A 13,970-nucleotide genomic window follows, 5' to 3' on the forward strand; every position below is an offset into this window, starting at 1 on the left:
GTAGTGGAGCAGATCAAAGATGGTAAATTTTACCTCCCTGTGGTTCAGTGGAGTACATTGAAGCCAGTAATTCTATCTCCCTGGGCAGCAGTGGAATAGATTGAAGATTTCAGATCTTGTCTCTCTAAGCAGTGGTGGAGCAGATCAAAGATAGTGGATTTTACCTTCATGTGGTTACAGTGGAGTACATTAAAGCTAGTTACCCTATTTCCCTGATATTGCAGTGAAGTAGATTAAAATGATGGATCTTATCTCTTTGAAGTTGCAGTAGAGCAGATCGCATCAGACATATCTTTAAAGTTGCAGCAGAATAAGTTGAAGCTACAAGTCTTATCTCCCTGAAGTTACAGTGGAGCAGACTAAAGATAGCAAATTTTGTTCTTTTGAGAAGCTACAAGGTATAAATCCTATCTCCCTGACGTTGTAGTGGAGTGGATCGAAGCACTGGTTCCTATACCTCTGAAGATGCAGTAGGAATGAACGAGGCTACCTGAGGAAGAAAAGTACTGATAAAGTTGAAGCTTAGTAAGATCGGGGCACAATTAGGCTTTTAGTCTTTGCTCTATTCCCGTTACACGACAATGAGCAAAGAGGGGCACCTGTAAAAAGCCCAAATTGTCCGACCCACTCAAAACAGGCCCAATTAACAACCCAAAATCCTAATTACCCTAGCCAATACAGACCCTAGCCCAAAATCCAAAACAAGCCTTCAGAAACCCTAGTAGCAGTAGGTTTAGCGCCGCAGCCGCCTCGCCCCAACGACGCAACGTTTTGCACGTTGGTTCTCCCTCGCGCACCTCTGCAAACGTCGCACACGCCGTACACGTCTCCTACGAATCTGCAACAGATCACAAACAGTAGATAGCAAAAAATATAGCAAGAATCAATGGATTTATTTTGTTTTATTATTATTTTTCTAAAATTCGGCTATAAAACCGAATGATGATAGTGTAAAAAAGGGGGAGAATACTGTAAATTGAAAGAAAAACAGTGAAATAAAATCAAAAGAGGTGAATTTCGTCTTAGATTTTTTCTTTCTTTGTTTGCTTTATTTATTTTCCGATTTTTTTTGTATATTAAACAAAAAAATAAAAAAGGGAATATCACCTTCGAGGATACACCGTTGAAACCCGAGCCTACTTCCCCTGAATTGGGGCCGGAATGGTCGGGATTTGAATCGGCCGGTGGACTGAGAACGGCGGCGGCGCAAGGATGGGTTAAAAGAACCCTAGCAGAGCCACACTGTTTTTTTTTAAAAAAAGGGAACAAATGATTTTATTTTATTTTTTTTCAGTTTTGTTTTATTTAAAGCAAGATGAAACGGCCATTGCTTTTAGCTGGTGCGACCATGCAGTGACCCCAATTCAAGGGAGGATCCGCTTTGGCTTTTTAAAGGTCTAATTATGCATTTAGGCCTTCCTTTTGCAATGCAACCCAAATTAAACCTGTTTGTTTTTTAAAAATTAGGCCGCATATTTGATCTGCATTTCAATTCGGTCCCCAATTGCGCAGTGTTTTGGGAGCAAGGGATAATTCCCCTTTTGGTCCTCCACGTTTGTACGCGCATTCAATGTGGTTTTTTTAATTTGCTTGGAATTTACCCATTATTCTTTTACCACGATTTTCTATTATTATTATATTATTTATTATTACTATTATTATATTTTCTATATATATATATACGTACGCACATTCTACATAGTATATATGCATATTTAATATATATATTAAACTTTATAAGTACATGCATTCGCATTTTTTATATATATAGTTTTTTTGAATTTTCACATACTTTTTATTTCACATATATACTTATGCATTTTATTTTTATATGCATACCCTTTTTACTATTTTCATATTTATAAACATGCAATTTTTTATTAGTTTTTGGTTTGATGTATTTCATTCCTTCTTTTTATTTGCAAATTTACTTGTATATTGTATATATATTTTTGTAAATGCTTATTCATATATGTTTTAAATTAAAGTTTTGTTTCTTATTATACATTAACTTTTGACATACCTTTTGGAAAATATATTTTGGGTTTTATCGAAGCATTAAAATCATCATATTTTTACAAATTTCCAAAATATTTGGCATTCATGATTCTCAGGAAAGATTGTGTCCTAACTTACTGGATTGCGATTATTTTTCGATGAATTTAGAAAGCCAAGTATTTGTTTTGCAATAAATTCGTAAATTTTAAATAAAAGCTTATTCTCGGGGATTCAAAATGTTGGGTCCTAACTTACTGGTCATGACATTTTCTTCTCGAAATAAGAATTTTCAAAAGCAAAAGGCAATATTTGGGTATTTTGAAGATTTAAAAACATTGTGCCCTAACTCACTGGGTGTGGTGTTTTATTTCTTTGAAATAAGAATGCCTTAATTCGTTCATGAAATAAAAAGTTTCCTTTTAAAATCTTTTCAAATTTTTGACACCAAGGCATTAAAAAAAATCAATTTGGTACCAATTTTGGGCGTTACGAGGGTGCTAATCCTTCCTTGTGCGTAACTGACTCCCGAACCTATTTTCTCAAATTTCGCAGACCAAAATTATTTTTAAGGTGGGCTGATCACACCTTAATAAAGGATCGTGGCGACTCCAGTTTTGTTTTCTAAAGTCGACAACTAAATTTTTATTTTCAAAAATCGGTTTCGACAATCGTATAACATTTTTTTCCACAATGTAGTGTATAATCTTGAAAAAGTAAAGAAGTAACTAAAAATAAATAGAAATGATTGTATGAAACTGTGATTTCATGTCATTTTTATCTCTTTTTAATAAGAGAATGACAAATCAGATTTTTCCTTCTCATTTTTAGCATTTTTCGTTAGATTTAAATTTTTAAAGAGGAAAAATCTAAAAATTAAGATGAAAAATATAATTTTTTTATTCTTCTATTAAAAAAACATAAAATTACAATTTCATACAAATTTTCCTCAAAAATAAAATGTAAGCAAATGTATTCGAAGCTAAGCGTCCGTCACACGCATACCCTAAAAGATATTTTCCAATCCCACCCATCCAACGGACTACACTCTCTCCCCACTTCAACATACATGACTTCACCCAAATTTCTACCTTTCCTAAAATAAAATAAATAAATAAAACGAAGTTAACCCTGCATTTTCCTACATTTTCACAGTTATAAAAACCATTTCCCTTTTGTCTCAATCGCTGCTTTTCTAGTGATTCTCTTTTGTTTTTTCTAGAGCGGTGATGTCGGACGAGGAGCACCACTTCGAGTCTAAAGCTGATGCTGGAGCTTCTAAAACTTATCCTCAGCAAGCTGGTACCATCCGTAAGAACGGTTACATTGTTATTAAAGGCCGTCCTTGCAAGGTTAGCCTAAATCATTTTATTCTGTTGGTACAATTTTTAACTCATTTTTTTTGTATGATAATTCTTAAATCTGGCAAGTGGCTGAAAAGGAAATTATTAAATAATATAATTTTTGATCTCTAAATACGGTTTGGGTAGAGTCATACTATTTGATTTTGTATTTGGTGCATATGATGTTGTACAGGTAGTGGAAGTTTCAACATCCAAGACTGGGAAGCACGGGCACGCAAAATGTCACTTTGTTGGAATTGATATCTTCACCGGCAAAAAGCTGGAAGATATCCTTCCCTCCTCTCACAACTGTGATGTATGCCTTCCTCTCTCCCTAGTGGTGGTGTTTTAGAGGCTAATCATGATTCGTTTATTTTCAGGTTCCTCATGTCAACCGTACTGATTACCAGCTGATTGATATCTCTGAGGATGGATTTGTAAGATGTGGTTTTTATTTATGTATTTATTCATATGATGTTATTGGAGTATATGAATTGCTTAATGATGCTTGAGTTTAGGTGAGTCTGCTGACTGAGAATGGGAACACGAAGGATGATCTCAGGCTTCCAACTGATGATAATCTGCTGACGCAGGTGTGTGTGGTGTCTGAATTCTTTGATGTTTTGTGTTGGTTTGAGTTAATAATATATGAGTGAATGCAGATAAAGGATGGATTTGCGGAGGGGAAAGATCTGGTTGTGTCTGTTATGTCGGCTATGGGGGAGGAGCAGATCTGTGGTCTCAAGGACATTGGCCCAAAGTAACTGCGCTGGGAAATGCTTGATATAAGTAGTGGTAGTAGTAGTGGGAGGTGTTTCATGTTTCAGGAGAGCATATTTGTTATGTCCTCCAGCTCTAAGATTATGACTCTTTGACATATAATTAAGTATTCAATTCCCCTCTTCTATTTTTGATCCATTGTTTAATGTTGATTGAATTGCACGTTATGGGTTTGAGAAAAGTCTACTCTCTTCATGTATTTGGGAATCTAAAAAAATAAAGCATGTAAAGAGGGGTTTTTGATAAGCATCTATGGGGTGGGTTTTATCATATCTGGCGAGTGGTCATATGAGGTTTTGATATTTCTTCCTCCTAATAAATCTTTCTTGATAGAGAAATAAAGACATTAGCTTCTTACCTACAAGCCTTGTAATTTCTTTTCTATTAATAATCCGACAAGTGTCTCATGAATAAAATATTTTTAAGAAAAATAAGCAACAAATTATTTAATATTCAAACACGCTAGCATTTTGTGGATTTGTGTTCCCCAAGCTTTTTAGGTCCTCATCAGAAAAAGGACATTGCACTGTCAACAGCAGAAGCCAAAAACACGTCAATAGGGGGGCCAACAAAATATCCAAGATCCAGGCCAATCAAGGAAACCGAATGCGTGGCAAATTGAAGTCCTTAAATTAACCATGAAAACGTTTTGCCGACACTGAACAAGTTAAGGGAGGGTGGCCCATAATCCATATCATGCAATCCAATCAACTCGCAAGCATCCATATATATTATATATATCCACTGGGAAGAAAGCACATATCTATAGTAAAGCTTGCCTTAGAGAGAGCATTTCAACAATGGCTTCAGAGAGAGACCCTAAACCAGGCACCTCCGAACTCCTGTCTAGCGCTAAGCTGGTGGCGGACGCAGCAAAGTCCACATTCAACAAAGAAAGCGACAAGGTTGACAAGGGTAAGGTTGCTGGTGCAGGTGCTGATCTTTTGGGTGCCGGCCAACACTATGGGAAGCTGGATAAGGACAAGGGTGTTGGCCAATATGTCGAAAAGGCTGAGACTTACTTGCATCAATACCAGACCAGTCACTCAGCTCCCACCACCAACCCCGACTCCCATGGAACCGGTGCCGCCGCCAAAGATTCTGAAACTGCTCCAGCAGGTGGTGGTGGTGTTGGGGATTACATGAAGATGGCTCAAGGTTTCTTAGGCAAATAAAATTATAATTAAAACTTGTTAGTATTTATTTACTTAAGCCTTGCTGTCAATATGTATCTTTCTGTGTATGTTGCATGGTCCATGAGTTGACTCCTATGCATTTATCTGTGTAATATGCTGTAATAAATTACCTATTAGTCTGCTAAATATATTGCAGTAATAATTAAGTAAAAATTACCCAGTTGTTTTTTTCCTTTCAATTCCAGGATTTCTGTTGACAATGGTGACTGGATGTAAGGTTTTTTTTGGGGGGCTGAACAAGGTGAAGTCAAATTTTTAAGGTGGGAAAGTTTAATGTTTTGACAATCATAAAAATGTAATTTTAAATAAAAATTTTATAAGAACAAATAAAAATTTCATTGTAAAGGAAGGGATTAGGCTCCTGAGTTCGCTTCTTTGGGCAGGTGGTTGGATGTAATTAAAAAGTAGGGAGAGATTGTAAATAAGATATATTTCTAAAGCTTAATGCTTGATTTACCTCTTTTTGGCGTTTTGGTTTGAAGGTGGTTGAATCCTTGGACCTTCATAAAAATGGGATCACTTATGTGTCAGATGATATAAAAAGAAATTAATAGTTAAATTATATTTAACCCCAAATGTTAAGTTTATTAGAAAAGAAATTGTGAGGCAATATCAAACTGACATGTGATCTAAACTTAAAAAACTTTCTTCTTCTCCCATAAACAACCTTGGCAGCTTGTGTTCCGGTTATTATATTTTATTTATCCCCCTACAACTAAATTCTCTTAGACTTTGCTTGCACTTTTTATTAATTTAATCCATAGGATTGGGAGTAACACATTATCTACTCAGTTGCAAAATCATATCCTTAACATAAAAACTAAGAAAACTTTGTTATTTTAAATTAAAATTTAATAAAAATTAATTTTAGTGGCAAAATTGAATTAAATAAAAATAAAGCCACAAGATTCAATATAGAGTTATAGTATAGTGCTAAATTTATTTCTAATTCATTAAGATAATAACAAATATCAATTGAAGTGAAGTATAGTTTTTACATAATTTATAATGGTAACCCTTTTAAATATAATATTAATGTATGTAAAATGCAATCACCCAATTCTCAAATAAATAATTTTAGAGTTAAAATTAAACCAACATAAACTATATGAAGTATGGAATAATTGGAGATATGACCTAATATTAACATGAAATATAATTTAAAACATAACATAAAAATAACATTTACACAATGGGTACATGAATGTTTAAAACCTAGCTAAAGTAGAGTATGCTTGTTAGCATGTTTGTTTTCTCTGTATGTTGTTTTTGCAAGGTGATATTAGGGGTTTTTTTTTTTTTTTGTTGAGGCGTGGTTTAGGGGAGGGAGGAGACTTGCGAAAAATAATCATGGGAGAGGAATTTGCACGTCTGAGCATATCAAATGATAAGGAAGTTTTGATGCAAAACCAAGGAGATGAGGATGCAGTGGATGAAGATTTCAGGTTATGTCTGGTTGGAAGGGTTCTGACAGATAGTGTGGTTCATTTCCCATCGATGCGAAACACTTTGACATATTTGTGGCACTCGTTGGGAGGAGTTTCTATTATGGATATTGGTGAGAAAAGAAGTTTGTTCAAATTTTATCATGAGTTAGATCTAAAGAGAGTTCTCTAAGGAACATCATGGTTCTTCAACAGACATCTCATTTTATTTCATCATTTAGTATAGGGGAAGATTCATTACAAGTCTCATTAATGTTTGCAGATTTTGGGTTCAGGTGCATAATTTGCATATGGGATTTATATCAGAAGGAATGGCACGTCAGTTTGGGAATTTTATTGGTTAGTTTCTTGAGTACGATGTTGGATCTGTAATAAAGGGAATAAAAAAGTATATGTGAATTCGAGTTTGATTGGATGTTAAGTGACCTCTGAAAAGGAATAATAGTAAATTCGAATCATTCGACATATGCAATATTCCAGTATGAGAAACTACCATTATTCTGTTTTCTGTGTGAGAAGTTGGGGCATGCTGAAAGATTTTGTCTGGTTAGATTAACACTAAAATTACAGGAGGTGACTCTTGGCTGAGACATTTCATTAAGGGCGGCACCTAGGAGGGCGTCATTGGAGGTGAGTAAGTGGTTGAGGGATGATAGCTATGGAAGTAATCTAACAAGAGTAGAGGTGGATGATGATAAGGGGGAAGAATTTTGAAGATATCAAAAAATGTTGGTCTTATCAGATAAGGGGCGAGAAAAGTGGACGTTATCTAAATACAAAATTTGGGGAAGAGCTGCAATTTGATAAAGAGTGTTTTAGCCGGGCAAAAAACTCTGGATTAACATTTGGGCTAGAAAGTGATGGGTAGATGGAATTGGGCTAAGATATGGAGGATAGTCCAATTGAGATAGTTGATTGTAAGAAAAGGAAAAAAAATGCATCAAGTAAATCTGGTTGTTTCTAGTAATGTTGATTCAATGAATTTGAGAGTTCCTTTTGAAATATCGGTAACCGCTGTTAAGCGGGTTAGGCGGGTGCAATGAAGATCCTCAGTTGGAATGTCCGTGGGCTGAGGCAACCGTGGACGATTAATCATCTAAAAAAAAGCTAAAACATATTAAGCCTCATCTCTTGTTTCTTATAGAAAAGAGATAAGCGCGAGGCGAATGGAAAAGGTCAAGAAGAAATGCAGTTTTATTAATAGGATTGAAGTTGAAGCCGTCGGACCACGAGGAGGATTGTCATTAGGTTGGACAATGGATTGTAATGATAAACTAAGGAGCTATTCTAAGTCACAGATTGATATGGAAGTATGTGAAGGTGAAGGGATGATATCGTGGAGGCTGACTAGATTTTATGGTACATCGAACAAAAAACGTTAGGAGGAGTTGTGGGATTTGATTCGTTAGTTAAATGGTAATAGTTTGTTACCACGGTTAATTATATGTGATAACACTTTAGAATAATGTATTTTTATGTATTAATACTGTATTTATTCTGAGTATGATCCTGCTAATTTGAGCTATTTATGATCTTTTATCTCATAGGGACTAAATTTGAAGCAAAAGTAAAATTTAGGGCCAAAAGCGTGAATTCAGAGATAAAATGGGCCAATGTGCGACACAAGGAAAAGTTGGGGCCAAAAGTGCAAGCATGGAGGACACAAGGATTGGAATGCAAAAAGAAGAGATTTTATTCTATTAAACTCCATTTTAATTATATTAGGATAATTAATATTGAGATAATTATTAAGGATTATTTTTAGGATTTTATTTTATTTATCCTTATTTATCTTCAATTAAATGTATTTATCTTTTAGGAATTTAAGTAGGATTAGACTATCTCCCCTAGCACTATAAATAGGGGGTAAAGTGACTCAAAAGAGATCGATCTTTTTCTGTAAACACTCTCTCCCCAAAAGTCTAGGCTTTTGTTCTTCTCATATTTCCTTTTAATAAAATCTCTATTTTTATTATATTTATTTTCTTTTCCACCACAACCATGAGCCATTAAACCCATCTAGCCGAAGGTTGTCGATATTCCCAAAAAGGATTCTTGAGGCTTAGAATCCGTACTTAGCCTTCTCCACGAGTATTCATCGGTTCTCCGCACTACGGGGCTGACGCTTCCGTCCATGTCCCTTAAGAAGTAAGCTATTCTAAGTCACACATTGATATGGAAGTATGTGAAGGGAAATGATGATATCGTGGAGGTTGACTAGATTTTATGGTGCATCTGACAAAAAGCGTTAGGCGGAGTCGTGGGATTTGATTCGTCGGTTAAATGGTAATAGTTTGTTGCTACGATTAATTATATGGGATTTTAATGAGATAATGTTCTCTTTTGAAAAAAAGAGGGAGATCTGCTCGAAATGAGAATAATATATTGGCTTTTTGGACGGTATTAGAGGATTGTTAACTTGCTGATTTGGCTTTTTTTGGATAGTGGTTTACATGGGAAAGAGGTCGTCTTCCAAAGAATAACATACAAGAAAGGTTGGATCGATGAGTAGCTAATCCAGAATGGTGGAGTATCTTTCTTGGTTATAACGTTAAACATCTTACTCACTCCATATCAAATCATTGCCTGATACTGATGGATACGGATGGCATGAGTAGAAACAGGAGGGTGACAAAGCAGTCCCAATTTCGGTTTAACACAAATTTAATTTTAGAGAAAGATTTTATGGAAGAAGTAAAGAGGGTGTGGGAGGTAAATAGTGTGGAGGTGCCTTTGAAATTGGACAATCTTGGGTTCATAATTGGTAGGCGGGCGAAAGTAAATCAGATGAATAGGAAATGTTCAATGTCCATGTTGAATGATCGATTAATTAAACTTAATAATAGTGATCCTGATGAAGAAGCCTTGAAAGAGTTTACTAAGATCAAGCTCGCACTAAATATGGAAGCTGATAAGGACGTTAATTAAATTTAATAATGACTCAATTCTGACTAATTAGTCTTTGTAATGTGCTATATAAGATCATCTCTAAAGTGACGGTCAATAGATTTAGACATGTGTTGGAAATTTGTATTGGTGAAGTCCAATGAGCTTTTATACCATGAAAAGAAATTGTAGATAATATTTTGATTGCATATGAACTTTTACATTCTTTAACAAAAAAGAATGATGAGATTTAATGAGTCTTTTGCTTTGAAGTTAGACATGAGTAATGCTTATCATTGAGTGGAATGAGTTTTTCTGGAAAGAATGATGACACAGATGTAGTTTTGTATTGAGTGGATTAATTTAGTAATGAGGTGTGTTACATTAGTGTCTTATTCTGTGGTGCTTAATGGGTTTCAAGGATAGGTGTTTCGACCTTCTACAAGGTTGAGACAAGGAGATCCGTTAAACTCATATCTATTCTTAATTTGTGTAGAGGGTTTTTTGAGCCTACTTAATTTAGCAAAAAATGATGGTTTAATTAAGGGGCAAAGGTGGGACAAAGCAGATTAGAGGTAACACACTTATCTTTTTTGCAGATGACAGTATATTGTTTATCGAAGTAAATGCAGTTAAGATGATTGTGAAGGAATATGAAAGGGAGTCAGGACAACTCATTAATTTCGATAAGTCCCTTATTTATTTTAGTGAAAATGTGCCATTTGAGACGCAGGAACAAATTGGAAGGGTACTTGGAGTAAGGATCTCTAACAACCCCAAAAAATAGTTTGGGTTGCCAAGGATGGTGGGACGTCAAAAGAGAGATGCATTTGTTGGGCTAAAAGAGAAAATGATTAGGAGGATGGAGAATTGAAGTACAAGACAACTCTCGGTAGGAAGAAATGAAGTGTTTATTAAGTCCATTTTGCAGACAATATCAATTTATGCAATGCAATGTTTTTTGTTACCAGGCTATATATGTCATGAGTTTGATAACTTAATTTCTAAGTTTTGTTGGTGTAACGTTAATACCAATAAAGGGATTCATTGGTGTCAGTGGGAATTGATATGTAGACCAAAGATGCATGGTGGATTGGGATTTAAAGACTTGACCAAATTTAATATGGCTTTGTTAGCAAAACAGGGTTAGAGGTTAATTATGAATCCAAACAGTTTGTTAGCAAGAGTGATGAAAGCAAAGTATTATCCAAGAGGGGATTTCATGAAAACTAATTTGAGTTCTTACCCTTTTTATACCTATAGGAGTATTTGGAGCATACGGAAGTTGTTGGAGCAGGGTTCTAGTTGGAGAGTAGAGGATAAAACTAAAATTAACATCTAGAATGATGTTTGGTTGCCAAGACCTGGTCAATAGAGGGTACAAGTACAATGATCAATACTAGTTACACAATAGTATCAGATCTAATCAATGTGAATGATCAAGATGATGTACAAAGAATATTGGCAATTCCATTATCTAATAGCGTGCGAAAAAATGAACGGGTATGGTAAGGTGACAATATTGGGGTATACACAGTGAAAAGTAGGTAGAAATGGATTATGGCTGAGGATACATACATTCTAAATGATGATAGAGCATTATAGATTACACTGTTTAAAGCTTTCTACACAAAGCTTTGGAATTTACAAGTTGCCACTAATATAAAAATTACACTGTAGAGAATAGAAAATAGTTACATGCCTACTTGTTAGCTCGAAAACTCAACTCAAAATCCCCAAGAGGGGGTGAATTGGTTTATTAAGAAATTTGTGGAAGCAACAAATGAATGGGCAACAATGAACGCAACGATTTATAGTGGTTCGACCCCAATTGTCTACTCTACTACCTTAGCTTTCCATAAACCACAAAGAAATCAGTTCTAGGAGTCCTCATTAGAAATTTTACATGGTTAATTACAGGCACGTATACGTACCTGATTGAATGCATGTTGGATCAAACAATGGTAGAGGTACGTGCATGCTTGCAAGCTTTACAGTTTGCCGAAGATTTAGGTTTTCAACGAATTTTGGTGGAAGGGGATGCATTGATAGTAATCAGAAAGATGAAATCGATTGAGGAGGATAAATCAAGAATAGGTATGTTGATTAGAGCTAATAAATACAAATTTGAGAAGTTTGAAGAAATAGAGTTTCGTCACGTACCTCGAGAAACGAATATAGCTACTCATGATTTAGCTTAAGAAGGGAAGCAATTTGAATTGGCCAAATGCCGGATCGAAGAGGCCTCACCGAGAGTGGAAGAGATGGCTGCAGAGGACAGACGCCTACAATTGGAAGGAAATAAGGGAAGTTTCGAATGGAATCGGAGAAAAGATGTCATGAAAGATCTAATGAGTTTTGATCGGTTAGAGAAATGCAATTAAAACCATCGATTTCTCATGCAAAGGAAGATTTTAAGTTTTGGATTGCTTGATCTTTCACTGGTGAAGAACTGATTTGGGGAAGAAGAGGAAACTGTTTAATTTCCCATTGGTTTCTGTTTATTTTTTATTTTCTTTAAATTTGGCTGTTTGGTTTCCTTTTTTTTTAATATTATTTTGTTTTTTATTTATTGCACCGACCTTGTTGGCCAATAGGGATAAGACAGGCTTTAATGGCGGGCAGGGGTGTAAACGATTTGTTTCTTCTTTTTAATAATTATCATTAGTATGATTTTCTATTCAAAAATGCATGTTCTAATTGAGCTAAGGCTCAATTCTTATATCATAAAGATATATATAAATTTATTTAAGCATATGAAAATCTTAAGGCAAACTAAACACCAAACTTATCTGTTGTTAAGTATAATTTACGAGTTTTGTCATAGTCAATTACTTAAAAACGACCCTTTTATATCTAAAATAACATTGTTTAGCCGTCCAAAAAATTATGAGTTCAATTTCCTCCCTCTAACCATGGTAATGAAAGGGATTGCTTTTAATGATGTAATAAGGTTAGTAACAATATTAAGCTATTCTTTATTATATATTAAATTAAAATAAAAAATATTAATTGAGTATTAATTTATTAATATGATTGTTGTTATAATAATATGAAAGACATGTAAAAGGATGTTAATTTATTTATTTATATATTTTAAAAATATTGACAATATGCACTATTAAAATTGTTGATACAATGTACAATAATAGAGGAGGAGAAAGAGGAACAATGAGGAGACAAATGTGGTGTTATAGAGGTCGATCCACTTGAAAAGGTTGAGAGTTGGAACAAGGATAAGATGACAGGCTGACTAAGAGGATAGTTGCTCAGAGTAGCTTTAGGATATAAAAAGTCGATCCTTTATTCATCATTGGTTGATGTATTTATATAAGAGATCCCATTGTCTATTAACATGATGTGGCAGATTGTTATTGTAACAGCCCGTTTTTCAGTGAAATCGGAATAGTGATTTTGGGACCACAAATTCGATGTCAAAAAAATTATTTTATTATTATTTTAAGGTTTGCAGAATGATAGTAGCATAGTATAAAAATTTCATGAAGAAATTTTATTGTTTGTATGCTTAATTTGATAAAAAGGACGAAATCGCATAAAGTGCAAGACTTGTGTTCTATTAGAAAATGTGTTAAATTACTATGAAATTTAATTATGAGTGGCCTTAAATGGTAATTAGACCATTAACATATTAGTGGACAATTATGGACTTTATTTACAAAATTATAAAGGTTAAAAAGCAAGGTTAAAATTGTAATTAAGCTAATTAGTATAATAAAACAAAAAGAAAATTAAAATGTCATCTTCATTAACGAGAAAGACCACTAGAATTGAAGAATAGGAAGCCATAGCTAGGGCTTGAAGCATTTGGCCAACATTTCTAGTGCATGTAAGTGCATTTTTACTCGGTTTTTAATGATTTCTATGTTTTTGGAGCCGTTGTAGCTTAATCTAGCTAGCCTAAGGACTAATTTGCAAAACTGTTAAAATTCTAGGGTTTTAACATGAATGAATGTTAGTTTATTTTTATGTTTGGTGGATGAAAATGAATGTTTGATAATAGTTTAACAACTTTTGTAAAGGAAATTTTGATGAATTTGTCAATTAGGGATTAGATTGAAAATAAAAAATTATTCTTGGTAAAATTATGAAATAATTGAAATGTAGGGATTGTTAAAGGCCTAAGTGATGTTCAACTACGGTAGGTTGGTATTAAATTGCATGAATTCTATTTTTATGAGCTAGGGACTAATTTGAAATGAATTCAAAATTATAAGGGTAAAAGTGTAATTTTTCCAAAACATGGTTTTGGATTAAATTGAATAGAATGAATTTTAATTAGTTAAATTTGATTATATAGATCAAGA

At 34.2% G+C, this 13,970-nt stretch overlaps 2 protein-coding genes across 2 annotated transcripts; both read left to right on the plus strand.

Moving 5' to 3' along the window:
- Positions 1-3,042: 3,042 nt before the first annotated feature.
- On the plus strand, positions 3,043-4,249 carry LOC105794223 (eukaryotic translation initiation factor 5A-2). The gene is made up of 5 exons (XM_012623281.2): positions 3,043-3,347; positions 3,532-3,654; positions 3,719-3,775; positions 3,857-3,931; positions 4,001-4,249. Exons 1-5 carry the CDS (start codon positions 3,225-3,227, stop codon positions 4,100-4,102), a joined length of 480 nt encoding a protein of 159 aa, XP_012478735.1. The 5' UTR covers positions 3,043-3,224; the 3' UTR covers positions 4,103-4,249.
- A 616-nt stretch (positions 4,250-4,865) lies between these two features.
- Positions 4,866-5,493, plus strand: LOC105794224 (nodulin-related protein 1). The gene has a single exon (XM_012623282.2). The coding sequence runs from the start codon at positions 4,919-4,921 to the stop codon at positions 5,291-5,293; it is 375 nt and encodes a 124-aa protein (XP_012478736.1). The 5' UTR covers positions 4,866-4,918; the 3' UTR covers positions 5,294-5,493.
- The last annotated feature ends 8,477 nt before the right edge of the window (positions 5,494-13,970 follow it).

This window comes from Gossypium raimondii, chromosome 3 (genome assembly GCF_025698545.1).
Source record: "Gossypium raimondii isolate GPD5lz chromosome 3, ASM2569854v1, whole genome shotgun sequence".
Lineage (NCBI taxonomy): Eukaryota > Viridiplantae > Streptophyta > Magnoliopsida > Malvales > Malvaceae > Gossypium > Gossypium raimondii.

Coding starts and splice junctions, on each gene's coding strand:
- LOC105794224 (XM_012623282.2), top strand. CDS start 4,919: ATGGCTTCAGAGAGAGACCCTAAACCAGGCACCTCCGAACTCCTGTCT.
- LOC105794223 (XM_012623281.2), top strand. CDS start 3,225: ATGTCGGACGAGGAGCACCACTTCGAGTCTAAAGCTGATGCTGGAGCT. Junction 3,655..3,718: donor CCTCCTCTCACAACTGTGAT/GTATGCCTTCCT, acceptor GTTTATTTTCAG/GTTCCTCATGTCAACCGTAC. Junction 3,776..3,856: donor ATATCTCTGAGGATGGATTT/GTAAGATGTGGT, acceptor GCTTGAGTTTAG/GTGAGTCTGCTGACTGAGAA.